Genomic DNA, 27,998 nt, shown 5'->3' with positions numbered 1-27,998 from the left:
TCAGTTCCCTGAGGGAATCAAAGTCTGCTTTTCTGAAGTCCAGGGTCCATATTCTGCTGCTTTCCTTTTTTCCCTGTGTCAGGATCCTGAACGTGACCATCTCATGGTCACTGCCTCCCAGGTTCCTATCTACTTTTGCTTCCCCTACTAACTCTTCTCTGTTTGTGAGCAGCAGGTATAGAAGAGCTCTGCCCCTAGTTGGTTCCTCCAGCACTTGCACCAGGAAATTGTCCCCTACACTTTCCAAAAACTTCCTGGATTGTCTGTGCACTGCTGTATTGCTCTCCCAGCAGATATCAGGGTGATTAAAGTCTCCCATGAGAACCAGGGCATGCGATCTAGTAACTTCTGCTAGTTGCTGGAAGAAAGCCTTGTCCACCTCATCCCCCTGGTCTGGTGGTCTATAGCAGACTCCCACCATGACTTCCCCCTTGTTGCTCACACTTCTAAACTTAATCCAGAGACTCTCAGGTTTTTCTGCAGTTTCATACCGGAGCTCTGAGCAGCCATACTGCTTTCTTATATGCAATGCAATTCCCCCACCTTTTCTGCCCTGCCTGTCCTTCCTGAACAGTTTATATCCATCCATGACAGTACTCCAGTCATGTGAGTTATCCCACCAAGTCTCTGTTATTCCAATCACATGATACTTCCTTGACTGTGCCAGGACTTCCAGGATTCAATGTTTGTAATGGCTCAGCTATTAAGGAACAATGCATCTTGGAATGCTCCAATCCACATAAGAAGTCTTCCAGGAGACATTCAAGATACCCTGTGGACAATGGCTTCTGCCTGCAAAAACTGTGAGTCGTGCGTGCATGGATATGTGACTTGCCCAGGTGACTCCAGAACTCCATCTTGGAACTGGACTTTGCATAGGAGAGAGGAGGGGGGTCTCCACCCACAAGAGAAAGTCTATTTAAGCCTATGGGAGACCCCTCCATTTTGTCTTCAGCTGGCTAAAGAGAGAGCCTCTCCACCCCAAGGATATCTGAAAGAAACTGGAATAAAAGACAGTAACTACAGGGGGTGTGAATGATTGCTGGACCCAGACTAGCAGGAGACCAGTCTCTAAAAGGAAGCTTACTGGAGCTGGTGAGGTATTTGTATTCAGTTTCTTAGACATAGACTTGCATGTTCTATTTTATTTTACTTGGTAATTCACTTTATTCTGTCTGTTGCTGTGCATCTCTCTCTATCGGTGTTATAGAGAGCGAACAATTTATGAGTTTAGCGTTATACAGGGTAAAACGGATTTATATGGGTTTAGAACCCCTGGGAATTGGGCATCTGAGTGTTAAAGAAAACAACACTTCTGTAAGCTGCTTGCAGCTGGGTCTGGGTTTGCAGCAGGCTAGCGTGTCTGGCTTAAACCAGGCAGGGCACTGAAGTCCCAAGCTGACGGGGCAGGAAAGCAGGGACAGAGGTAGTCTTGGCACATCAGTTGGCAGCTCCCAAGAGGTTTCTGTGATCTAACCTGTCACAGTGGCATAGTCGGCAGGATCTGTGCTCAAACCAGGCTGCTGGCTGGCCGGGTGGAGCAGGGTGTCGGGCCATGAATATCTGTGGGTCTGGGGAAACTTTACTGTTAAAGACAGGGTGGGTGGGTGTTAGGGGGCTTATTCCTTCACCGTCTTACTTCCCTGGTCCTTCTCGCATGAACAGAGAGCAACAATACCCGAAGTCCAAAGGCGCAAACAATTCGATGTTTATTGGGGTGAACTTTCAGCAAGCATGATTCCAGTTTCCTTCCTTAGTGTCCCCCTTCCCAGCTCTGACACCACGGAGCCTTGCCTGTGTCCCTGTTCCTGTTCCCATTCCCCCTTTAGCAAAACATGATCCCAATTCCCCCATCCCCAGTCCCTGTTCCCATTCCTCCCACCCACTTCCTGATTGACTTCAGATTATATAGCAAAACCTGAGTTCTGCTTAGCTATTCCTTAACCAATCATTTTACTAAAATTTAACTAACCAATCCTAACATATTGTAACATGGTTATTTAACCAATTATACCCCACCACCTTAATTGGTTTACACTCAACAAAATTAACTATACAGTAGACAAAAACAATTACAGAACCAGACAGAGACCATGCAAATAAACATACAAAACAATACAGAAGTGAGTATTTTGCAACTACATCTATACAGACATAAGGGCTTTCCAGCTGTGTCTATTGATAAGTGAGTTCTTGCCAGACAGGATGCTATTAAACTAAGTTTCCTTTTACATCTTCTAGGCTCTTCCCTTGCTCTGGAGGTGATAGGAATATCAGGACAGGATTGTATTCCTAATAGCCCAATAGCACCTTATTTTAATGTGACTAGTTTGGAATGTGAGGATGTGACCATACACTTCCCAGCTTATGGCTGCCTAACTACATCTTAGCCTGTCACAGTAAGAGAAGGCCATTACACAGACAGTGATTTTGATTCTTTCTTTTATACCTCTATAACTAGCTAAGAGATAAAAATACACCTAAATTCTTAAAGTACAGGCCTTTGCAGACAGGCCTGAATATCTATATCCTACAGTGGGAAGGAGGAGGGGAAAAGAGGCATTGAGACCTGAATCTTCACCCCAAAATTCACTTTAGCCTCCTTGTATTGCCCCTGGGGAGGCTGAGATCAGAACCTGTCCCTGTCCCCAGTGCAGTCAGGGGTGACTCCGGAGTGACCCTGGGGGCTAAGATCAGAACCCAACCCACAGGTTCCCTGTGGCTGCAGTGAGGTGTCTGTTAGCCCTGGCGCTCCCCTGGGGCTAGGCGCTAAGGGCAGGTTACAGACGCATGGGGAAGGAGTTTGTGTCTCCCTTTCTCACTTCTGTTTGTGTGTGAACGCAGAGTTCCCTGCACCTGGCCCTCCATCGCCATCACCCCCAGCAGTGTGGAGGGAGCTGTTACCCTCCGCTGTCAGTGCCGGTGCGAGGCCAGGAGGTTATTTCTGTATAAAGATGGAATCCAAATCCAGGAGCTGGATGCTGCTGGGGACAGGGGTGAATTCACCATGCCCAGCGCTAGATGTGGAGACACAGGGTTGTACAACTGCCGATCTTGCTCCAGATCGGAGCCTCCCAACTGGTCGGATCCCAGTAATTCTGTGGAGATCATTGTAACAGATCTGAGGCCTGGCTCGGCATCCCCACTCCCAGCCCCACACCCAGGCAGACCCACAAAGGGTTTCCATGCTGATGGGATGCTCAGAGCCAGGCTCTGCCCTGAGCTCTGGGCCCAGCAGAGGGTTGACCCGGCCGGGAAGCAGGGATGGAGTCACTGGCGTGTTCCCAGCTGCTTGAGATTCAGGGCTGAGGGAGGCAGGGGGATCCCTGCTCCCAGGGGACCTTGTGGTGTCACTTAACCTGCCTGTGTCTCCATTTCCCCTTGTATGAACGGGGGCTAATCATCCTCCCTGCAGCATGTGTCTGGTTAGAGAGTCAGGTTGGCTTTAGGCTGGAGGCTTTTTCTCACCGTGTCTGTGCAGCATCCAGCACCTCTCACTCCCAGCCCCCTCTCCCCCAAGATCTAACCACTAGACCCCAGTCCCATCCCAGAGCCAGAGATAGAACCCAGGCGTCCTGGCAACCAGGCTGGGGGGGACCATTAAGTAGATAGATGGGTACAGAGGATGCTCTGGATTTAGGTCCTCAAGTAGTTTCAGTCGTAGCTCCGATGAATCTCTGGGATCTCAGAGAGGTTCCTCTGGCTGGGTTTTCTCCCAGGGGCCACATCTCTGGGACTGTGCGGTAAGGATGGGGCGCAGTGACTATGCCGGGGTCTGTCCCATGGCCTGTCTCCTTCTCATTACAGAGCTCAGCTACCCGAAACCATGCCAGGGTATTTCTTTGGGGTACAGAGTGTCACAACCCCCTCTCCCTGGGGGATCAGGGCTGTCTGCTCAGGTGATCCCTGCCCAAGGAGCAGGGGATGAGGGTTCTAGGGATGAGGAGAGGAACACTCAGGGGCTCTGGACCCAGTAAAACCCAATCTGCCTTGCAGGCTGCCAGCTGGGACCCAGGCTCGATGAGGGGCTGCCCTTGGGGACCCAGCCCACCCAGGGGACGACATGAGACCCCCGACACACAGACAGAGATGGGAGACCAGGACGCGTGGCCAGAGACGTGAGGCCCCAAGATGCTCAGAAGCTTTATTGGCAGCAATTGTATGTCAGAGAATCAGCAAAAAGTGTCACCTGCAGAATGGAACAACCCCAAAGCAGCCCCCACTGATGGAGCCCTGTGCTCCGAGATCCCCATTGTCCTACCTTGGCTATGGTCCATACCCAGGAATCCTCCCACCCACCAATATCTGAGTAAGGGACTCTCCCCTCTGATCCAGCCCCATAATACAGTCGTCAGGCCTGCTCCCGTCCACGGTCCCCTCTCCGGCCTTGTGCAGGGATGGAGGCTGGGTTCTAGATCGGAGTTGGAGTTCACTGGGTGAATGTGGATTCTAGACTGCAGCTCCGAGACCACCCAGGGATGGGGACCATGTTCTCGATTGGAGCTTGATGCACTGTGGGGGACGAAGGTTTAGAACGGAGCTTGAGGCCTACTGTGGGGGTGGCAATTCTGGATTGGTGCACACTTGGGGAGAGGGACAGGCTTCTAGATCACAGATTGGAGCACACCCAGGGATGGAGTTCTAGGCTGGAGCACAACCAGAGATGGGAATGGAGTACTGCATTGGAGTACACCCAGCAATGGGGCTCTAGATTTCAGATTTTAGCACATCCATGCATGGAGTTCTAGATGGGAATACACTCTGGCAGGGGTTCTAGGTTGGCACATACTGGGGAATCACATTCTAGATCAACACATGCCCGGGAAAAGGGTTCTAGATTGGAGCACCCCTGTGGATTGGGGTTCTAGATTGGAGCACACGTCAGAGTGGAGTCCTGGATTGCAGCCTGATTCCCGGTTGGGACGTGTTTCTGTTACACTCAACAATCCAGAAGCACATGGGCAGCGAGGGAGGCCAGTGGCACAAAGAGTCGCACGTGGTTTCTGGCTCCGCTCCGTCATCTACCTCTTCCCAGCCAGGCAGGGGTTGTTTTGGGGGTCCACCGGAGCACAGTCCTGGCAGCCGTTGTTGTCGCAGCGCAGCAGAGGCACGTCACGCAGCCGGTGCCAGGCGTCCAGCAGGGCCTGGCGGGTCACTTTAGGCTTCATGTCATAGTCAAAGATCTTCTGAAACACGAAGGCCTTGAAGTTGTTGTTGATGGCCAAGAAGGCAGCGCTGGTCATGTTCACGATGTTGAAGCGCCCGGCCTCGCGCAGACACTTGGTGGAGCAGGGTGAATTGAAGGTAAATAAGATCAAGCAGCTGTTCTGGCCGTAGGTCCTGGCCGTGAGCTGGGCCACAAGGCTGTTTGGGCCGGAGAGCAGGCGCCACTCGCTGTGCTCCGTGTAATTCCCACGCGGTGTAATCACTGCCTTTGGCCGAGCTGCCACGATGCTCCCGTTGGACGGGTTGTACAGGGCACCGAACGGGCCAATCTTCATTCTCATGGCTGCTAGCTGGGCCATGGGCAGATAGGTGGCCACATCCTGGGGGTTGCTGCAGGTGCCATGGGGCAGTGCAGTGGCGAAGGCGTATTGCTTGTTAACTCCACCATTACTGAAAGACAGCAGGACAAAGAGGGGTCGGGGGCACCGGGCTCCTGGGACTGAGCCAGGAGATGCCAAGTAAAAGGAAAAGAAAGGGGAATAGGCCCTTGAAAAAACATCCCAGCTCTGGAGTCCACCTCCCCCCGAACCTCCAGAATCATCTCTCCCAGCTGTGGGCTCCACCTCCCCCCGAACCTCCAGAATCGCCTCTCCCAGCTGTGGGCTCTGTCACCCCCTGCACCTCCAGAATCACTCCTAGAATCGAGACTGTGAGTAATCTAATGCAGGGGTCAGTACATCTCTGGCATGCTGGCCTTGAGTGCTCTCTGCCCTCGTTTAGGTGTCTCTAGTGCCTGGCACAACGACAGCCCCTGCTCTCAGGCAGGGTCTGAGCAGAGCTGGGCACAGTGGGGCCCCCCTGACCTTGCTGGGCATCCCTACAAGCCAGTGGGATCCAACCAGGGACATTCTCTGCTGCTCTTTGCACTTGGGTACAGGGGCAGGGAAGGACAGAGACAAACCCCAGGTCGGTCACTCACTTGTTCACATGATCCACGATTTTTTTGAGCGCGGCCTGGTTGATGCTTCCAGCGGTCTCTGGCCCGAAGCAAAGGAGAAGGGGCAGCAGCAGGAGTCCAGCCCTGGGCATCCGTCCTGGCACCTGCACAGGACCTCACAGTGTCAGTGCCCCCGAGTCATGGGCACAACCCAGAGCCCCCAGCTCACATGTCCTAGCCCCTGGTGAGCTACCGACAGGATGGGGGCAAGGGATCCCCCTGTGGGCAGGGCCAGCGCAATCCATTAGGCGACCACGCTGACATTTGGGGGGCAGCGACCGCAGCAGCCGAACATCCGGCCGCCATGGTCGTCTGCGGTATTTTGGGGGCAGGACCTTCCGCCGCCTCTGTCGGGGGTGCCATTTTGGGGGGGTGGGATCTTCCACCACCTAGGGCGCCAAAAAGGCTGCCGTTACTCCTGCCCATGGGGCTCCATAGGTCAGCGGGCAGTGGGGCACAGAAGGAAGTCATCTGTGGGCAGGAGGAGGTGAGGGGAGGGAGGATTCCCCAGGGGCTCCATGAGGCAGGGGTAGGTGGGGAGCAGAGGGGACTCCCCTGGGGCTCCACGGGGCAGGGGTAGGTGGGGGGCAGAGAGGACTCCCCTGGGCTCCATGGGGCAGGGGTGGTGGGGGAAAGGTGGGGCTCACCTGGGGCTCCATGGTGGGTGGTGAAGGGTCCGTGTCTCTGCTGACAGATGCTCACACTCACTCCTGGTGCAACCGACTCCCAGTCCTGCTCGGTGTGGCCCCTGGCAGACCAGGAGGGGCTCTAGGGTGGGGGCTGCTGGCCAGAGACACCGGGATCTAGGGGCAGGGAACAGGGTGACGAGCTGAACACGGGCTCTGAGAACTTCCTCCTGCTCCCAGCCAGACAGCAGTGCAGGGCGGGTGAGTCACTGCTCAGATCAAAGCTTGGCAAGTTACTTCCCTGGGCTGGCACATCCCACTTGCCATGAGGAAACTTTATGGGGCCTCTGCAGTCAGCACCCAGATAAATACACGTCCCCATCAAGGAAATGTGGGGCCAGACCCCCAGCTGGTGTAAAGCAGAACTGCTGCCTTGCAATCAGTGGTCCCTGGTCCCCAGCTGATTCAATTGGCCCAGCACTATTGGAGAGGGAATTTTGGTAATAGGTGTAGGCGTGCCTCAGTTTCCCTCTTTGCTTTACATTGCTCTGCACGGAGTATAAACAGTTCTTGGGGCAGAGCGAGAGACTCGGGGTGTCAGGTGACGCCGCTGTCTGGGGTGGAACCAATGGATCAGTAAAGGCCTGGCAGAAACCAACGGGCTAGCAACCAACAAGCAAGAGGATGAGGATTTTCCCACCTCTTTGCAGGGAAGCCGGGCAAAGGCCCCAGCTGGAGAACTGAGGGGAAAGGCAGGGCCACCCAGAGGGGGGGCAAGTGGGGCAATTTGCCCCAGGCCCCACAGGGGCCCCGCAAGCCCTGGCCCAGCAGTGGTCCAGGTCTTCGGCGGCATTTCGGCGGCATTTTGACTGCAAAGGGGCCCTTCAGTGCTGCCGAAGATGCAGAGCGACTGAAGGGCCCCTGCCGCCGAAATGCTGACGAAGGCCCAGACCGCCGGCGGGTGAGTACAAGCACTGCAGCTCCCCCGCTTTGCCCCAGGCCCACTGAATCCTCTGGGCGGCCCTGGGGAAAGGTGCCAGATGGCGGGGGGAAGAAAAGACGGTTACTTACCTTTGTAACTGTTGTTCTTCGAGATGTGTTGCTCATATCCATTCCAGTTAGGTGTGTGCGCCGCGCGTGCACATTCGTCGGAAAACTTTTACCCTAGCAACTCGGTGGGCCGGCAGGTCGCCCCCTAGAGTGGCGCCATCATGGCGCTTGATATATACCCCTGCCGGCCCACCCGCTCCTCAGTTCCTTCTTGCCGGCTACTCCGACAGTGGGGAAGGAGGGCGGGTGTGGAATGGATATGAGCAACACATCTCGAAGAACAACAGTTACAAAGGTAAGTAACCGTCTTTTCTTCTTCGAATGATTGCTCATATCCATTCCAGTTAGGTGAATCCCAAGCCTTACGTAGGCGGTGGGGTCGGAGTGAAATGTGGCAGAATGAAAACTGCTGAGCCAGAGGCTACAGCATCTCTTGACTGTTGAACCAGGGCATACTGCGAAGCAAAGGTATGGACCGAGGACCAATGGAGCTGCGCGACAGATCTCGTGGGTAGGAACACGAGCCAGCAAGGCGGCAGATGAAGCCTGAGCCCTGGTAAACTGCACGATGATGTGGCTTGGGGAAATACGAGCCAAATCATAACAAGTGCGGAAGTCTGCCATCACCCGAGATGTGATCCTCTGAGAGGAAAACAAGCAAGCCCTCTCTTTGGCCCGCTACCGTGACAGAGCTGGGGCACCTTACGAAATGGTTCTGGCAGCGCAATATAAATGCGAGCACTCCACAGATGTCCAAGGAGTGCAATGGTTGTGCCCATTGCGTTGAGCTGTGGGTAACATGAAAGGCCGAAACCACCTTAGGGAGGAAAGCCGGGTGCAGTCATAACTGCACCTTGTCTTTGTGAAACCTAGTGTACGGCGGAACCCTCGTAAGAGCTCTGAGCTCGGAGACCCGTCTGGCCGATGTAACAGCTACGAGGAAAGTTTGTCGTCCAAGACGGGTATATATGAGGGCCAGTCGTGAACGGCTCGACTGGGGGAGACATAAGTCTGATTAAAACTAGGTTGAGGTCCCAGGTTGGGGCTGGCGGCGCACCCGAGGGTGCAAGCTCTCCAAGCCCTTGAGGGATCTCGAACCCATAGAGCGTGAGAACACGGAACGTCCACCTTAGCCTGGCTGGAAGGTAGAGATGGCTGCTGAGTGTATCCTCAGCGATGATACCGCCAGGACCTGCCGCTGAAGGCCAGAGGTAGACCAAATAGAGGGGGTCGAGACCTCAGCAGGAGCAGGATCGAGTGTATTGCAGCTGTAGAAGAAACGCTTCCACCTGGCCCGGTACGTTGACCAGGTGGAAGGCTTCCTGTCACCCCGGCTCAGTTACGCAGCAGCCACACCGTGAGGCGAAGAGGCTGCAGGTCCGAGTGACGAAGCCTGCCGTTGCCCTGAGTGATGAGGTCTGTGTGGAGTGGCAGGGCAATTGGGTCTGTTATTGACAGGCCGAGCAACGTGGTATATCAGTGCTGCCTGGACCACTCTGGAGTGATCATGATGATGCGCGCTCTGCCCCTGCGGAGTTTGAGCAGGACCTAATGAACCAGTGGGAACAGTGGGAAGGCATAATGGAGTTGGCCTTTCCACGGCATCAGAAATGCGTCCAAGACCGATCCTGAGGAGAGACCTTGGAAGGAGCAGAACATCTGGCATTTTCTGCTCTCTCGGTGAGCGAACAGGTCTATGTGAGGAAATATCTCCCCTTCTGGACAGCAGAACGCCTCACATGGGGCAGAGTGATCACTCGTAAGACAGGAAAGACCTGCTGAGTCAAAGCGCCAAGACGTTCCGAACGCCTGGGAGAAAGGACGTCACCAGCTCCATCGAGTAGGCCATGCAAAAGTCCCGGAAATGGATGGCCTCCTGACAAAAAGGGGGGGGGGAGGACCATGTCCCTCCCTGGATACTTATGAAGCACATGGCCGCTGTGTTGGCTGTAAACACTGAGATACAACGGCCTCGCAGCTGCCGCTGGAACCCCTGGTACGCCAGGCGGACTACTCTCATTTTTGGGGCATTGATGTGGAATGCCAGCTCCCGAGAAGACCAAAGGCCTTAAGCTCGGAGGTGACCGTGAGCACTTGAGCAGAGAGATGACGCGTCCGTCGTCAGGGGCAGTGAGGGCTGGGGCGGAGGAAACCGCCTCCCTGCCCACACCAGGGAGGGAGTTAGCCACCACTCTAGGGAGCCTAAGGTGCTCGAGGGAACGGTGACTACCATGACCATTGGCTCCCTGTCCGGGTGGTACGCCGAGGTGAGTCGGACTTGGAGAGGACGGAGGCGGAGCTTGGCATGTTTGGTTACCAACTTGCGGGCAACCATGGACCCAGGAGACTGAGACAAGTACGAGCCGAGGTCGTTGGGAAAGCCTGCAGACCTCAGATGATTGTTGCCATCGCCTAAAACCGCAGTTGTGATAAGCAGGCTCCGGCTAGGTAGGAGACCAAGATAGCTCCTAGGAAGTCCAACCTCTGCGTGGGAACCAGAGTGGATTGCTCTATAGTAATCATCAGGCCTTGACCTGTGAATAAGACCGTGACGATGCCCACGCGCTGAGTGGTTTGTGTCTCAGAGTCTCCTCGGATAAGCGAATCGTCCAGATATGGAAAAACGCATATCCGACATCAGCGAAGGTCGGCGGCGACTATGGCCGTAAACCAGAAGTACTGACAGTTGGCTAGAAAGCGGAGGTATCTCCTGTGCGGAGGGAAGATGGCGTTGCGAAAGTACGCGTCCTTCATATCCAGGGCGGCATAGTAGCCCCCAGGAGGCAAGGATGGAATAATGGTTCCCAGGGATACCGTGCAGAACTTCAACCTTATCCTAAACCGGTTGAGTCCGTGCAGGACTAGGAAGGTCTGAGACCTGCGTTCGAGTGGGGGACTAGCGCATAACGGGAGTAAAACCCCCTGCCCCTTTCGTCCATCGGCGTCTGCACCTCTTGTACGAGGAATTGCTCGTGAGAGGGGTCCCTGAACGGGGACAGGGCTGGAACAAATTAGAGGTGGTATCTATGCTCCACCGTGCGCAGGATTCAGCGATCTGAAATTAACTAGGGCCACGCCAGGAGAAAGCGGGATTGGGATCCTGGTCTGTGACTGGTACACCGCCCTCAGGCGCACCTTGGAAGGTTCGTCTTTGGTCCCAGTGGTAATTGCAAGGGACCTTGACCTGGGCTCTTTAGGGGTCCTGACGTTCGTCTGCGACCGCCTTGGCCTCGCCGTTTGCCAAAGTCCTGTCTCTGGCTAGGCACAGAGTATGGCGGGTGGGGGCAGAAAGGCCTGCGTTTGGTCGCTGGCATATGCATGCTGAGAGAGCGCATTAGGACCCTATTGTCCATTAGGCTTGGCAGCCTGGGGCTGTCTTTGCCGCGAAAGGCCTTTACCACAAAGGGTAAATCCTGAATGGCATACTGCAGCTCCGGCCGGAGGTTTAACCTGGAGCCATGAGATGCACCTCATGGCGACACCAAAGGCCAGAGTCCTGGCTGCAGAGTCTGCTGCATCCAACGAGGCCTGGAGGGATGCTCTGGGTACCTTTTTTCCCCCGTCCTCCAAGACGGCAGCGAACTCTTGGCCAGTTTCGGGGCTGGCGCCCGCTGGCCATCATATCAGAACCATGGTCCTGAGCATAAGATCTGCGCATGTGGGATGACACGCATGCGTGTCCGGATGGCCATGGAGGTACTAAAAGAAGGCACAGGCAGAGTCTCTGACTCTATCGGACCTTGCCCAACTCGGCACCGGGAACCGGCACCGGGATGCGTACCGGTACCTGGAACGAGATCCAGACCCGCAACCAGAATGGTGCCTGGAGGTCGACCGAGATCTCGAGGCTCGGGGAGAGGCTACAGGAGTCAAGGTACCTGTCGCGGTGCCGGGAGTGGAACGGTGCCGATAGCGGGTCGGCGAATGGGATACCGACCGGTGCAGCGAGTGCGACTAGTACCGATGAGGAAAACAGCACCAGGACTGCAAGTGGTGTCAGGCGCGCCGACAGGATCTGGAGTGTCTGCGGGACCGTGATCATGAACGGTGCCGCTCTGCTGTGCTGACAGAGGACGATCACATGAAGAGACTGTATTACCCGCACCGGCGGTGTCGGGGTCAGGCAGCATCGACTCTGTCATGGCAATGAGATCCCTCGCCGTTGGTAATGCCTCCAGCATGGAGGGAACAGCAGGCTCAACCACAGTGCATACTGGGGAGCTGTCAGGCACCGGATTCGACGGCCCTCGTGGGACCGGGTTCGACGGTACCGAGGTCGTCAGAGCTTCGGTGGGCGTCGGTGCTGGGCGATCCGAGTTAGATGAGCTGTCTGGCCGCGGTGCCGTCGGCACGGAAGCAGCAGGAGCAATAAGCTCAACCACGGCGCGCGCCGGGGAGCCGTCAGGCACCGGATTCCACGGCCCTTGTGGGACTGGAATCGACGGTGCCGACGTTGTCGGTGCCTCAGAGGTGTCAGTGCCGGGCAATCCGACTTAGACGAGCTGGCTGCGGCGCCGTTGGCACGGAAGCAGCAGGAGCAGTAGCTCAACCACGGCGCGTGCCGGGGAGCCGTCAGGCACCGGATTCTACGGCCCTTATGGGACCGGGATCGACGGTGCCGACGTCGTCGGTGTCGCAGCAAGTGTCGGTGCGGGGCGATCCGACTTAGACGAGCTCTCTGGCTGCGGTGCCGTTGGCACGGAAGCAGCAGGAGCAGTAGCTCAACCACGGCGTGTGCCGGGGAGCCGTCAGGCACCGGATTCTACGGCCCTTGTGGGACCGGGATCGACGGTGCCGACGTCGTCGGTGCCGCAGCAGGTGTTGGTGTCAGGCGATCCGACTTAGACGAGCTCTCTGGCTGCGGTGCCGTTGGCACGGAAGCAGCAGGAGCAGAAGCTCAACCACGGCGCGTGCCGGGGAGCCGTCAGGCACCGGATTCTACGGCCCTTGTGGGACCGGGATCGACGGTGCCGACGTCGTCGGTGCCGCAGCAGGTGTTGGTGCCAGGCGATCCGACTTAGACGAGCTCTCTGGCTGCGGTGCCGATGGCACGGAAGCAGCAGGAGCAGTAGCTCAACCACGGCGCGTGCCGGGGAGCCGTCAGGCACCGGATTCTACGGCCCTTGTGCGACCGGGATCGACGGTGCCGACGTCGTTGGTGCCTCAGCAGGTGTCGGTGCCGGGCGATCCGACTTAGACGAGCTCTCTGGCTGCGGTGCAGTTGGCACGGAAGCAGCAGGAGCAGTAAGCTCTACCACGGCGCGTGCCGGGGAGCTGTCAGGCACCGGATTCAATGGCCCTGTGGGACTGGAATCGACGGTGCCGATGTCATCGGTGCCTTAGCAGGTGTCGGTGTCGGGCCATCCGACTTAGGCGAGCTCTCTGGCTGCGATGCAGGTGGCACGGAAGCAGCAGGAGCAGGGGGCTCTACCACGGTGCGTGCCGGGGAGCCGTCAGGCACCAGCAGGAATTGTAGGCTCTCTCAACCTCGGAGGAAGGGAGCGGTGCCGAGTCGACTTCGGTGCCGGCGACGGCCGGTGCCGAAAGGCCTTGGCAGTACCGGCGGGGTCCGGTGCCGAGGAGGCGCTTCTGCCAGCCACTTGATCATCGCTCGGCGCCCAAGGTGGAGGGGTAAGTGAAAGTCCCGCTCCTTTTTGTTCTCGGCTTAAAAGCCTTGCAAATGGGGTACTTAGCTGTCAAGTGATTCCCTGAGGCACTTCAAACAGGAGTCGTGTGGATCTCCCTTTGGCATCGGCTTCTGGCAGGCCGAGCCCATTTTAAAACCCGGTGAGCCGTGCATGGGCTCCGGCACCGGGTTCATGGAAGGGGCTACTTCCTGAACCCCGCTAACAATTATCAAACTAACTATGTTAGCAGAGAAAAAACGTATAACTATACAAATATATATATAAAAGAATTATAACTGCATAACTATATACGAGAACTACGAGTAGCTAGGGAAGTGGAGGTCAGCTAAGCCGCGCTCCACTGTTCCAACGACCGACACGGGCGGTAAGAAGGAACTGAGGAGCGGGTGGGCCGGCAGGGATATATATCAAGCGCCATGATGGCGCCACTCTAGGGGGCGACCTGCCGGCCCACCGAGTTGCTAGGGTAAAAGTTTTCCGACGAATGTGCACGCGCGGCGCACACACCTAACTGGAATGGATATGAGCAATCACTCGAAGAAGAACTGGCCTTTGCAGAGAGAGACACACACAGACACAGACACACACAGAGACACACACACCAGCAACTCGGGGCAAAGGGACAGAGACAGAGCCACAGTGGTTTCCAGGGTTCAAGGCAGCATTGGCTAGGCAGACCTCTCTCGTATCTCTGCCTCTGACAGCCTGAACAGTGATTACACAGGTTGCGAATTGGGTGGTGACCTGCCCCAATCATAGATAACAGGTTCTTTTCCTAGGCAGATACCTTACAGTCAGGGCAGGCTCCAGGCACCAGCGAAGGAAGCTGGAGCCGGCCCTGTTTACAGTTAACTAAGAAGCTGGTGAAACACACCCAGAAACGGTATTTAATACAGACAATATCCTGGGCAAGGATCAATACACAGAACGGGTAGAATAAACACAGTAAAGTAGATTCTGGCATGGCTCATACTTCCTGTCCTGCATTGCACATACTTACAGCTTACGGAGCCGAGGGGGAAGCAGAGATGGAGGGGGAACAGAGCGGTGCCAACCAGAAGGGAGGTCCTGATTCCGTTTACACTGTCTCGGGGACCCGATGAAGCCAAAGAAATGGGAAGTAGGGGTGGTGTTTTATACCTTTTCTTCTGGTAATAAGCACGGCCATGAACCGCATTTGATCTTTAACCCTGATTATAATAAGGTCATTAGCTGGCCCGATCCATATGAGGCCTTTGGGGTGTCTCTAATTAAGCATCAAGCATTAATATTCATGATTCGCAACACTTATTTCTTAGTTCCTGTATGTAAATGTGGTCTAACGGCTCAGCCATTGCATGGAAACCTAATTGCTAAAGGCCCCCAGCACTCCCGTCTTGCAGAATCCTGTGGTGAGCTGGACCCGTTCGTGGTTACCTGTTTGTCTCTTAGGAAGAGAGTGGAAAATATCTGACCTGGGGCAGGTCATCTCCTTAGATCTATAGTATTCAGCTACCTCCCAGCCTTCAGCATAACTCCCCCTCTGGGCCTCGTGCTAACACAACAGGTCATTAATCCTAGTAAGTTTAAGAATCGTTTCCTTAAATCAGCCCCCGCGCCAGAACCCTGTTGTGCTTGGCGCTGTACATTAGGCTCTAGAACAGAAGTGGGCAAACTTTTTGGCCCGAGGGCCATGAATGCTCACAAAATTGGAGTTCTGGTATGCGGGGGTTGAAGGCTCTGGCTGGGGTTGTGGGCTCTGGGGGTGAGGCCAGAAATGAGTTCAGGATGTGGGAGTGGGCTCTAGGCTGGGGCAGGGAGTTGGGGTGTGGGAGGGGGTCAGGGGTGCAGGCTCCAGGCGGCGCTTACCTCAAGCAGCTCCTGGAAGCAACAGGAGGTCCCATCTCCGGCTCCTATGCGGAGGTGTGGCCAGGCAGCTCTGCACACTGTCCCGTCCACAGGTGCTGCCCTGCAGCTCCCGGCCAATGGGAGCTGCAGAGGTGGCGCTTGGGGCGGGAGCAGCACGCAGAGCCCCCTGGCTGTCCCGCAGTGTAGGAGCTGGAGGGAGGACCTGCCACTACTTCCAGGAGCCTCGGCATGCGCTCACAGAGTAGCATCCAGCCCTGCTCTCCGGCTGGAGCGCAGGAGCAGGGCAAGCCCCAGGCCCGCTCCCCAGCAGGAGCTTGAGGGCCGGTTTACACCAGCTGGAGGATCGGATGTGGCCTGTGGGCCGTATTTTGCCCATCCCTGCTCTAGAATGTGTGTATTGATTTGAAATGTAACCCTTTGTTTCCAGTATTTCTATTTGCCATTGTCTGAGTCTCCCCTCTTTGTCCAGCAAACTTTCCCTTGCTTTTGCTGTGAACGTACCCAAGTGGAGTGTGTTAGGCGGAACGGTGAGCTGAGGGGGAACTGGTAAGCTGGGGTGCCCTGCTTCTTTGGGGGGGCCCCGAATCTATGAGTACTGCAACAAGGGGCTGGACCCTCCCTGGGCTTGTGGGTTGGAGTGTGTCTACCACTAAGGGACAACAGACCGGTGTAGCCTGAGGGAGTGGGACTAGCGCTGCCCCTGGCCATTGGAGCTGTGGGACCGGCTCCCGGCAGGCACAGACCAGCCTTCCTCGCACAAAGGGCAACTGCTAGCAACATGCCACACAATCTTGGGTAGCATCATAGGCCTTTTATCTCTTTAAATTCTTCCTTCCAGTACCTAGTTGTTTTCAGTTTGGTGAAACTGGCCCTGTATTGTTTGCACATCACACATGTGATCAAGTCATGTTCATTTGTAGCTCAGAGACCATCCACGTTTTGTTCTGTGATCAAGCCCTCCTGACGCGTCAAGAGAAGATCTACTACCGAGAGGTGCCCCAGGTTGGAACTAGGAAATAGTTATCTATAATGAGGCATTGAAGGATTAGCTTTGTGTCAGTAAATGGAGATTTCACTAACCCGGGAGAGGGGCGGGAGGGGGAGGATGAAAAAATATTTCCATCAACAATAATAAAAATGTAGATGGGCAACGTAACCAAAATGAGCAAAGAGTCCTGTGGCACCTTATAGACTAACCGACATTTTGGAGCATGAGCTTTCGTGGGTGAATACCCACTTCGTCAGGTACATGTAGTGGAAATTTCCAGGGACAGGTATATATATATGCAAGCAAGCTAGAGATAATGAGGTTAGTTCAATTAGGGAGGATGAGGCCCTGTTCTAGCAGCTGAGGTGTGAAAACCAAGGGAGGAGAAACTTTTTTTCTAGTTGGCAAACCATTCACAGTCTTTGTTTAATCCTGAGCTGAAGGTGTCAAATTTGCAGATGAACTAAAGCTCAGCAGTTTCTCTTTGAAGTCTGGTCCTGAAGTTTTTTGCTGCCACCTTAAGGTCTGCTGTAGTGTGGCCAGGGAGGTTGAACTGTTCTCCTACAGGTTTTTGTATATTGCCATTCCTAATATCTGATTTGTGTCCATTTATCCTTTTCCGTAGAGACTGTCCAGTTTGGCCGATGTACATAGCAGAGGGGCATTGCTGGCATTTGATGGCGTATATATATACCTGCCCCTGGAAATTTCCAGTACATGCATCTGACGAAGTGGGTATTCACCCACGAAAGCTCATGCTCCAAAATGTCTGTTAGTCTATAAGGTGCCACAGGACTCTTTGCTGCTTTTACAGATCCAGACTAACACGGCTACCCCTTTGATACTAGACTTCTGAAGTAAGCTTGCTATAGAACGGTAAGAACCATTAGAGAGACAAGATGGGGGAGGTAATATCTTTTACTGGACCAACTGCTGGTGAGAGAGACGAGCTTTTGAGCCACACGGAGCTCTTCCTCGGCTCTGGGAAAGGTGCTCCCAGCTCCACAATAAAAATACATGACCTCAGCAACCTTGTCTCTCTGATATCCTGGGAGTGACATGGCCACAACTACCCCGCAGGCAGGAACTATTAGGAATGGGATCAAAATTATCATGCCACTCTGTAAATCCATGGTACACTCACACCTTGAATTGTGTCCAGTTCTGATCACCTCTTCTGAAAAAGGATGTAGGGGACCTGGACTAGGTTCAGAGAAGAGCAACAAAGATGAACAAGGGTCTGGAACAGCTTCCATATGAGGAGAGACAAAAATGATTAGGACTGTTCATCTTCAGGGCTAGCCCCAAGGTTTTTGCAGCCCCAAGCAGTGAATAAAAAAAAAAGAAAAGCCACAATTGGCAGCACTTCGGCAGCAGCTCCACCGTGCCACTTTCTTCTTCGGCGGCAGGTCCTTCCCTCCGAGAAAGACAAAGGGACCCGCCGCCAAATTGCTGCCGAAGACCCCGACGTGCTGCTCCTTCCCCTTGGCCGCGCCAAGCACTTGCTTGCTGAGCTAGTGCCTGGAACCGGCCCTGTTCATCTTAGAAAAGAGACGACTAAGGGGGGATAGGATAGAGGTCCATAAAATCATGGTGTGGAAAAGTGAATAGAAAAGTGTTATTTATCCTTTCGCACAATACAAAATCCAGGACACACTCAGTGAAATTAATAGGCCGCAGGTTTAATACAGATAAGAGGAAGTACTTTTTCACTCATGCACAGTTAACCCGTGGAACTCATTGCCACTGGATGTGGTGATGGCCAAAAGTATAACTGGGTTGAAAAAAGAACGAGATAAGTTCCTGGAGGATAGGTCCAGCAATGGCCATTAGCCATTATGGGCATAGACACATCCCTAAACCTCTGACTGCGAGAAGCTGGGAATGGAAGACAGGGTGGAGCCATCCGTAATTACCCTGTTCTGTACTCTCTCCCTGAAGCTCTGGTACAGGCCCCTGTCAGAAGACAGGCCACTGGGCTAGATGGATTGTTGGTCCCACCCAGTATGGCCACGCTTATATGCTTATAAATAGACTAGTGAATGAATAGTGAGGTATGAGTTGTTGATTAAAAGATAAGTACTTTGTACATTTTGACATGTGATGTCGACAACTTGTGTTTTAATGGTTTCTAAAGCGTTAACTTTTTGAATCTTAGCGTGCACTGATATTAAGTAATTGTCTGATTCTCCCCCTCCCCCGCATATTTTCCTGCAACTCTGAACATTCGAAAAATTAAAATCTAAAACTAGCTTAAAATAAATATGGATATTTGTCAAAACTAACAAACAAAATCAAATGGTTTGTGGAGGGAGGGGGGCATCTCTAGCCAACCCCAATAGCAGCCGTCTTGTGTGTTAAGTTTTAGGACATTGAGCCGTAAGTATTTAATATCATTTGCTTCTGAGTTGCCAGTGCCTCAGAAACAAGTAATGCCATTTTTGACATTCCTTCCCCCTTTGTGCTCCTGATCCTTCCTCGATAGGTTAGAACCACTGATTTTTAACATGCCAGTCACGGGTATCCTCTCCCCAGGTTTCAGTATCCAGCTGCCGAGATGCAGAATTTCCTGCTTATTTCTGGGTCTGTTCCTTGTTACTTTAGAGCAGTCGATGAGTCAGTCGCTTGGGCACACTCCATAGAGCCACCTCTTCCCTGCCCTGTTTCTCCTGAAAGGCTGTATGGTTTGTGACCAGGGGAATGGCAGCCGATTAACAGAGACAGGATCTGATTTGGTTTTAGGCCGTTTGAAAGCTTGGATTGTTTTCAATTAAACACTCATTTAACTCCAGTCCCTGCGCCACAGTAGGGAGAAAAGATGTCTTTGTTGAAGGTTCTTTGTAAAGCTCTAACCTGCACATCCCCCGGCCCTTGCTCCTTGGCTGAAAGGCTAAGAAAATATCTACTTCCGTAGCTCTTCCAAGGGAGGCTTCAAGAAAAGCAAGGAAGAAAAGACCCAATAAGCCTGATATTCGTAAAACAAAACCAAGCTGTTAAATGATCATGCCCTCTGTAACCTAAGCCCTCCTGCAGGGTGGAGAGTCCAGCTGTCATTCTGCAGGCATCGCTCCGGGCACAGGGACACACACACACACTGATCTCATTCATGGAGACTCAGCTTTGGGTCTTGCTTAGTTTATTCTTTCTTTTCCTGCAAAGCACAGTGCTTCACCGAGCCATATTCCAGCGGAGACCAAGGAATACCGGGACAGCACAGAACTTTGAAGCACTGTGACGGGTTGGGTCACAGAAACCCCCATGAGACTACCTCTGAGCCCGTTTTCCCTGACAGCTTGGGACTTCAGTACCCTGCCTGGTTGAGCCAGACATGCTAGCCAGCTACAAACACAGACCCAGGTCTGAACCACGCCCTCAAAAGCTGCAGGCTTAACTGAAAACAGCTTAAGAAGTGCTTCTGTCTCCAGCACCCAGTTCCCAATGGGATCCAAACCCCAAATAAATTCATTTTACTCTGTATAAAGTTATACAGGGTAAACTCATAAATTGTTCGCCCTCTATAACACAGATCAAGAGATATGAACAGCTGTTTGCTCCCTGAGGCATTAATAATTGCTCTGGGTTAATTAATAAGCAAAACGTGATTTTATTAAATATAAAAAGTAGGATTTAAGTAGTTCCAAGTAATAACAGAGAAAACAAAGTAAGTTACCAAACAAAATAAAACAAAAACACGCAAGTCTAAGCCTAATACAGTAGGAAACTAAATGCAGGTAAATCTCTCCCTCAGAGATGTTCCAATCAGCTTCTTTCACCGAATAGATTCCTTCTTAGTCTGGGTCCAGCAATCACTCATACCCCCTGTACTTACTGTCCTTTGTTCTGTTTTTTTTCAGGCATCTCTTTGGGGTAGAGAGGTTATCATCTAAGCCAGCTGAAGACAAACTGGAGGGGTTTCCAGGGGCTTATATAGACTTTCTCTTGTGGGTGGAAACCCCTCTCTTCTCCTGTGTAAAATCCCCTCAACAAGATGGAGTTTTGCAGTCACCTGGGCAAGTCATATGTCTATGAATGATTCAGCTTCTTGCAGGCCGACGCCATTGTTTACATGTTAGTTTGAAGGTTCCCAGGAAAGCTCAGCTGTGGATTGGCATCTTCCAAGCTCCATTGTTAGCTAAGTGCTCCCAATTACCTGACTAACCCCTTTACACGATATTGACCAAATCTGCCTTATGTGCTTCCCACAGTAAACACTTTAAATATAAGCACAGAGCCATAAAAATGATCCATGCATACAAATGGGATGGCTATATTCAGTAGCCCATAACCTTTACAGAGATATGTTACATGGCCTATCTAGCATAACACATATTCCAGTTATGTCATATTTACCCGCATACGCATATTTCTATAAAGCACTACGGGGTGCAATGTCAGTAGCACCATCTAAGACCTCAGGAGGCCTGTAAATTTACTAGCATCCAGTGTCTGGGGCCTAGCCCCATCTGCGCACACAGCAGGAGCGTGTTTTTCCTAGCTTTATCTTGGAGATCTGTAGAGTTTAAGGTTAAAAGGAGCCATCAAATAGGTGCCAACTCCATGGGTGCTCCAGGGCTGGAGCACCCACTGGGAAAAATTGGTGGGTGCTCTGCACCCACTGGCAGCTCCCCACCCCACCACAGCTATTTCATGCGGCAAACCTGGAAGGAAGATGGTGCGCTTGGGGGAGGAGGCGGGCCTGGGGCAGGTATTTGGGGGAGGGAGCCTATATGGGCAGGGAGTGGCAGAGTTGGGGCAGGGCCAGGGGGAGGCACAAGCACCCACCGGTGCCGACAAAAGTTGGCGCCTGTGAACCATCAGCCCATTCAGTCTGACCTCCTGTATAGCACAGGGCAATTCCCCGGAGTTCAGCCTTGAGTTTGACTAAAGATAGAGGCTCCACCATCGCCCTCGGGAGTTTGCTCCAATTGTCAATCACCTGGTAAAAAATTCTTCCTAAGTTGAATTTGTCCAGTTTCAGCTTCCAGCCATTGGTCCTTGTTTTGCTTTTCTCTGCTAGCTTCAAGAGCCCATCAGCCCCTGGGATTTTCCTCCGGTGCTTATCCACCATGCTCATGGCCCCTCTCGAGCTTTCTGATCAGCGACGTTGAATGAGCCCTGTAAATCCGATGGGACTTGAGTACCTTTGAGGATCGGCACCTCACGGTCTTTGTAACAGGACGGCTACTACCTGAGCACTCCTCTTGGCAGGCTCCCCCCGTTTTTCTTCTCTTCTGGGCCCTTTAAAACCCCCAGAGGCTTTCCCTGGTTAACAATACCCCAGCCGGGGGCTAGTTTAATATCGAGACCAGCTTATGACAACCCAGAATCCCAAGCTCAATCCATTCCCACGACACAAAAAGTCCACGCTTGGCTCTGGCGTCTGCTTCTTCCATCCCAGTCTGATCTCCCAGTCCGTCCGCCCAGCTCTCCCTTGCTGGGGCCCTGACCTCCCGTCCCAGATGCAGTCAGGGGCTTCCCACTCCCTGGTGCCTTCTGCTCACAGGGTTTTACCTCTACCAGCTCCCTGATGTGATGGTCCTGTCATAGCATCTTCTCCTCCCTGCGGGATATCCCAGTGTCCCTGCATCTCCCTGGGCTTCCCTGCTTATTGCATCCCTGTTCTGCTCTTCATTGGACATTCCCTGATTCCCCTGCGGCAGGGCTCATGCCATGGTGAGGGCTGGCTTAGCCCCAGCTTCTCTAGTCCCCTTGTAACAACCTCATTCATGGGACTGACTGCATCGGGCCAAGGATGAGGGTCCCTCTGCTAAGCTAAGCATCCTGCCCCGCAGGCACCATTTCTCCTCCCTGCCGAGTGCACCAGCCTGCATGCTGGAGATCCCCATGGCCAGGGAGGTGCATGCTCCCTGGGAAGGGAAAGGCAGTCTTGCATAGTGACACCCACAGGGGCTAAACCAGAACCTCCAGAGCCTGGCTTTTGGGTGCTTGAGCAAAAGGACCTAGTGCATTAACTCGCTGGCTTGTAAACTGCTGGCCATGCTCCGGCCCCTGCAGAAGCCACATTCTGTACCTGGCATCTTGGGTAGGTGGCTCTGAGCCCATCTGGTGAGGTCAGAACCTGGGCTCTCCTCATTAATCTGTGTGTCTCCTATTCCAATCTGTAGCAGGAATCCTTCATCTCCTCCCATGCCAGCATCCATGTCGTCCCTTTCCACCTTCCCCAAACCCCCAGGGGTTCTGTGTGTCCCCCCACCCCCTTCACATCTCACCCAGACCTGGCTCCCCTAGTCTCCATGGCCCAGTGGCTGACATGGACATTCTGTGTGGAACAACCCCGGAGGGAGGCTGATCCCCTTGCTCCACATTTGGGCCAATCAAAATGTTTCCTTCTGATTTCGACCCTTTCAAAGAGTTTTTCAAAAAGTCCCGTTAAATCTCAAAGTGGAACATTGCTGGCAACCGGCCCGGACAACGTTCGCCTTCAGAACACGCCCCCAGGCCCCGTTTCCATTCAAAAATCATTTTAAAAGACTTCCAGTTGAGAAAGGGACTGAACCCATTGTGTTCCCGGCAAGGGCTCTGCTTTCCCCAAGGCGCCGGTTCCCCATTTAAAAACGGTTAGGGAAAATGACCAGCCCACCCTCTAGCCTTGACATAGACTCAGATTTTAAGGTCAGAAGGGACCATGGTGCTTGTGATAATGCTTTACAGAAATGCTCCATAATACTTTATAGAAATATGCTTATGCATGTAAATATGACATAACTGGAATATGTTTTATGCTAGATATACCATGTAACATATCTCTGTAAGGTTATAGTCTACTGAAAATATTCATCCTATTTGTATGCATGTATCATTTTTATATCTGAAGTTATGAGAGTTGGCTCCGTGCTTGTATTTAAGGTGTTTGCTGCAGGAGGCATATAAGACAGATTTGGTCAATAAAATGTAAAGGAGTTATTCAAGTAATTGGGAGCACTTAGCTAACAATGGACTTTGGGAGATGCCAATCCACAGCTGAACTTTCCTGGGAACCTTCAAACTAACATGTAAACAATGGTGTCAGCCTGCAAGAAGCTGAATCATTCATAGACATGTGACTTGCCCAGGGGACTGCAAAACCCCATCTTGTTGAGGGGATTTTACACAGGAGAAGAGAGGGGTTTCTACCCACAAGAGAAAGTCTATATAAGCCACTGGATACCCTTCCAGTTTGTCTTCACCTGGCTCAGAATATAACATCTCTACCCCAAAGAGATGCTTGAAAGAAACTGGAACAAAGGACAGTAACTACGGGGGTGTGAGTAATTGCTGGACCCAGACTAGAAAGGAGAATAGTCTGTCAAAAAGGCTTATTAGAACATCTCTGAGGGTGAGATTTACCTGCATTTAGTTTCCTACTGTATTAGGCCTAGACTTGCGTGTTTTTGTTTTATTTTGCTTGGTAACTTACTTTGTTCTGTCTGTTATTACTTGGAACCACTTAAATCCTACTTCTTATATTTAATAAAATCACTTTTTGCTTATTAATTAACCCAGAGCATGTATTAATACTTTGGGGAGCAAACAGCTGTTCATCTCTCTCTCTATCAGTGTTATAGAGGGTGAACAATTTATGAGTTTACCCTGTGTAACTTTATACAGAGTAAAATGAATTTATTTGGGGTTTGGATCCCATTGGAAACTGGGTATCTGGGTGCTAGAGACAGAAGCACTTCCTAAACTGTTTTCAGTTAAGCCTACAGCTTTTGGGGGCATGGTTCAGACCTGGGTCTGGGTTTGCAGCAGGCTAGCGTGCCCGGCACAACCAGGCAGGATACTGAAGTCCCAAGCTGCCAGGGAAAACGGGCTTTGAGGTAGTTCCAGCACATCAGGTGGCAGTCACAAAGGGATTTCTGTGACCTAACCTGTCACAGTCATCATCTAGGTCTGACCTCCTGCACATCGCAGGCCACACAACCTCACTCACCCACACCTGTAACAGACCCCTAACCTCTCACTGAGTTACGGAAGTCATCAAATCATGGTTTAAAGACACCAAGTTACACAGAATTCTCCATTTGCACTAGTTTAAAGCGGCAAGTGACCTGTGTCAGAGGTGCCAATTTGTCATTTCCCGGGGGAGGGGACTTGCCCTCCATTCCACCCCAGGCCCCGCCCCCTTCACTCCTTCCCACTAGGCCCCACTCCCACCTGCCTCTTCCCACTCCTGCTCTGTCCCCGCCCGCCTCTTCACGGGCTGCTCCTGTTCCAGGAAGAGAAGCCTGATGGGGCTGGGGCGGCTGGGGCAGGGCGTAGCTGGGGCTGCCCAGAGCAGGGAAGGGGGGGCTCTTGGCAATTGGGCCGCACTGCCCGGCGCCCCAGCGCAGGAAGGAAGGGGGGGACTGTGAGCTGCTCACCACTCTGGTGCTGGGTGGCGGGGTCCACGTGCTGCCCGCCCACCTGCCCTGTGCTCTGGGGCTGGGGACCACGTGACCACCCGATGCTCTGGGGAGTGTGGGGAGGGCCATGCACTGCCCTCCTGCCCAGTGCGCCAGGGCTGGGGGCTGCATGCCGCCCTGTGCTCTAGGGGGGCGGGGGGAAGGGCCTCACACCACACCCATGCCCATTGCTCCTGGGGGCCGCCCACCTGGTGCTCTGGGGTGGGGGGGGCTTGCGGCTGCGGGGGAGTCTGAGTTTGGAGGGGTGGAGCCTCAGGAGGAAGCGGTGGGCTGGGCGAGGGGCTAGCCTCCCTGAGCCGGTGGTTCACCCACCGCCCATGCCCCCAGCACCTCCTGTAGGCCGCTGAGCATCTGAGCACGGCGGGCGGGAGGCGCTGGGGGGGAGGGAGAGGGAGGAGCTGGAAAGGAGCGGGAGGAGCTGATCGGCGGGCGGGAGGCGCCGAGAAGAAGGGGGAAGAGCTGACCCGCAGGTGGGAGGTGCGGAGGAGGGGGAGGAGCTGACCGGTGAGTGGGAGGAGCCAGGAGGGAGGAGGAGGAGCTGATCAGTGGGTGGGAGGAGCTGGGAGGAGCTGACCTGCAGGTGGGAGGTGCCAAGAAGGAGAGGGAGGAGCTGACCGGTGGGTGGGAGGAGCTTGGAGAAAGGGGAGGAGCCGGGGAGGGGAGGGGCTGATCAGTGGGTGGGAGGAGCTTGGAGAAAAGGGGAGGATCCGGGGGAGGGGGAGGAGCTGATCGGTGCAGCTGCTGGTGGGTGCTGATCACCCACTATTTTTTCCCCATGGGTGCTGCAGCCCCAGAGCACCAATGGAGTTGGCCCCCATGCCCCTGGCAGGAGGCTTTCTTGGCACCACCCAGTGAGGTGCTGGCAGCAAACTTAGTTAATAGTCCCAAGGAAACACACAAAAGTTCTTCTACCTTTCTTGGGCTCCAGGGTCAGTTCTTTCTCACCCTCCTGCAGAGGCCACTGACTCTGAGATTCTCCCTTCTTTCAGGGCCAGTCACAAGAGGCCAGCGGGACTCCTGCACCCTACTCAGCCCTCCTCTGGGCCATCTGCTGGGGGGTTCCCCTTCTCCAGAGCCTACCGGAGAAACAAGGCCAGCGGGTTCCTAGCCGATCAGGATTGGTCAGGAGAGCCACTCATCTGTCACAGGTGAGGCTGGGCCCAAGTCCCCGTGAAGGGCCAGCTAGCCTGTGACGAGCTCCCATAGGTCTTCTCTGAGTGCCTGTTTGGGTTTCAAGTTCTCTGTGATGCTGATCTCAGTTGGATAAAACGTGAGAGATTCTGTGCAACTGGACATGTGACCCAACTCTGCAGCGTGACTCTCTGGCCCCCTCCGGAGGCCTGATCAGCGGTTGCAGATGGTGCACGGAAGAAGTCATGGGTCATGCACTAACATTGTGCTTTTAGACCTGGGGGCACCAGGGTTTGACCCTACAGCCAGCATTGGTTGTGCCAAAGGAGCGAAAGCACAAGGACCTTGTGGGGCCTCTGCTCGCTCTGTGACACTATGGACAATGCCTCTCGGTGACCCGTAGCTTTAGAGTTTTGCTCTGAGACCCTTCATGGGTGCTGCACGCCAGCACAGGCCAGAGACTAGGGCAGGGGCGAGGGGCACGGCCACCAGCTCCCAGACTGTTTGGGTTCTTGATTCAATCTTGCCCTGGGGATGGGGGTAGCAGGAGGAGAGAGCAGACGTAGGAGGGAGGGGCTGTGTAAATGAATGGTCGAGGAGGAGATGAAGGAAGCAGCAGGATAAGGGAAGAGACAATTATTACTTGTATTTCAGAGCCCCATGATGCTAGGCACTGTACTTTATTAGGTGTATTACAGTAGCGTGAGGTGCCCCACTCACGGCGCAGGAGCAGGGGCGCTGGAACCAGGAGGGTGTGACGGGGCAGAGTTAACCCTACATTGTGGGTTGAGGAAGCCACTTCCCCTTTTAGTCTACTGGGATGCTCCAGGTGCACTGGTTTAAACAGGAGCAGCTCAGCTCAGTTGGGGCTGACCGCCCGAGGGGAAGGACGCGCTCCGTTGGCTCCAGCTCAGCCAAAGCCCAAGGCTGTGGAGAATGGAGACGTTGTAACCCAAGCAGAGGCTCAGGTACCCACCGAGACCCTGCTGTGTCAGGAGTCACCAGGGACAGCACAGACTGGGGAACCCAGAGACAGCAGCGATGGGAAATACCGTAGGAAGAAGCCCAGGGGAATTAGATAGTGGCCTGGTGGCTTCTAGTGCAGGTTCACAGACTATGAGGCTAGAAGAGAGCTTTGTGGAGTGGGGAGGTGTTGTGGAGACGAGCCTGATGGCGCTCAGGGCCAGAGCAGATCTGAGGGTGGTGGGTGTGCTGAGACCCCCACCCATTATGCACTGTCTCCTTGTTCTCACCCGGCTATTCGTCTGTCTGTAGCATCTCTGCTTGTGTGTTCCACATAGAATGGAAGCTGCTTGGGGCAGGGGCTGTCGATTTGGTCGGGGTTTGAACAGCGCCCAGTACAAAGGGGTCCTGAGACAGGACAGGGGCTTCCAGTGCTACCCTAATAAATGTACAGCACCCAGCACAATGTACAGCACCTAGCACAGTAGGGTCCTGGCGTGGTATAAGAGGGGGCTGTGTGCTCCCCCCCACTCTCACTTCCTTCTTGCCAGACAACTCCAACAGAAGATGGGACGTGGAATGGACATGAGCAACACACCTCAAAGAACATCATTTACAGAAAAGGTAACTCTCTTTTCTTCTTCACGTGATTGCTCATGTGTATTCCCCGGTAGGTGATTCCAAGCTATATCTGTTGGAGGTAGATAGTAGTTCACAAACTCTTGGGACGGAGCACAGGCCTGGCGTACCCGGCGTCCTCCCTGGTCTAGGAGACGATCACATAATGTGAGGTGAATGGAAGACCATGTGACAGCCCTGCAAACGTCCTGAATGGGGACATGGGCTAAAAAGGCAGCAAACGAGCCTTTCTCCCTAGTCAAGTGCACCCTCACAACTGACGGCGGAGGGATTCCCAGCAGCTCGTAACAGGTAGGGCTGCACGAGGTGATCGGTTGGAAAGTCACTGAGTGGAGATCGGCTGCCCCCTCATGCATTCAGCCAAGGCGATGAACAGCTGCAAAGACATCCTGAATGGCTTAATCCGCTCCAGGTAAAAAGCCAGAGCCCGTCTCACATCCAGTGTGTGGAGGTGCTGCTTCTCACTAGATGCATGGGGCTTGGGGCAGAAGACCGGTAGGAAAATGTCCTGACCCAGGAGGTAGGTGGAGACAACTT

General features: G+C 53.7%; 1 protein-coding gene across 2 annotated transcripts; it reads right to left on the bottom strand.

The window, feature by feature from the left end:
* Window positions 1-4,147: 4,147 nt before the first annotated feature.
* Window positions 4,148-25,940, bottom strand: LOC127036594 (uncharacterized). Of its 2 annotated transcripts, none has more exons than XM_050927640.1 (4): window positions 25,641-25,940; window positions 6,811-6,966; window positions 6,146-6,267; window positions 4,148-5,616 (listed from the first exon to the last, which is right to left on the bottom strand). In XM_050927640.1, exons 2-4 carry the CDS (start codon window positions 6,820-6,822, stop codon window positions 5,022-5,024), a joined length of 729 nt encoding a protein of 242 aa, XP_050783597.1. In that variant the 5' UTR covers window positions 6,823-6,966; window positions 25,641-25,940; the 3' UTR covers window positions 4,148-5,021. The 2 variants fall into 2 exon arrangements, with proteins under 2 accessions (XP_050783597.1, XP_050783596.1); XM_050927639.1 differs by lacking the exon at window positions 25,641-25,940 and adding an exon at window positions 14,488-14,630.
* Window positions 25,941-27,998: the final 2,058 nt, after the last annotated feature.

Source organism: Gopherus flavomarginatus, chromosome 18 (assembly GCF_025201925.1).
Source record: "Gopherus flavomarginatus isolate rGopFla2 chromosome 18, rGopFla2.mat.asm, whole genome shotgun sequence".
In the NCBI taxonomy this organism is placed as follows: domain Eukaryota; kingdom Metazoa; phylum Chordata; order Testudines; family Testudinidae; genus Gopherus; species Gopherus flavomarginatus.
The sequence above is the reverse complement of the archived record's forward strand: the minus strand, read 5'-3'. Positions and strand labels throughout refer to the sequence as shown.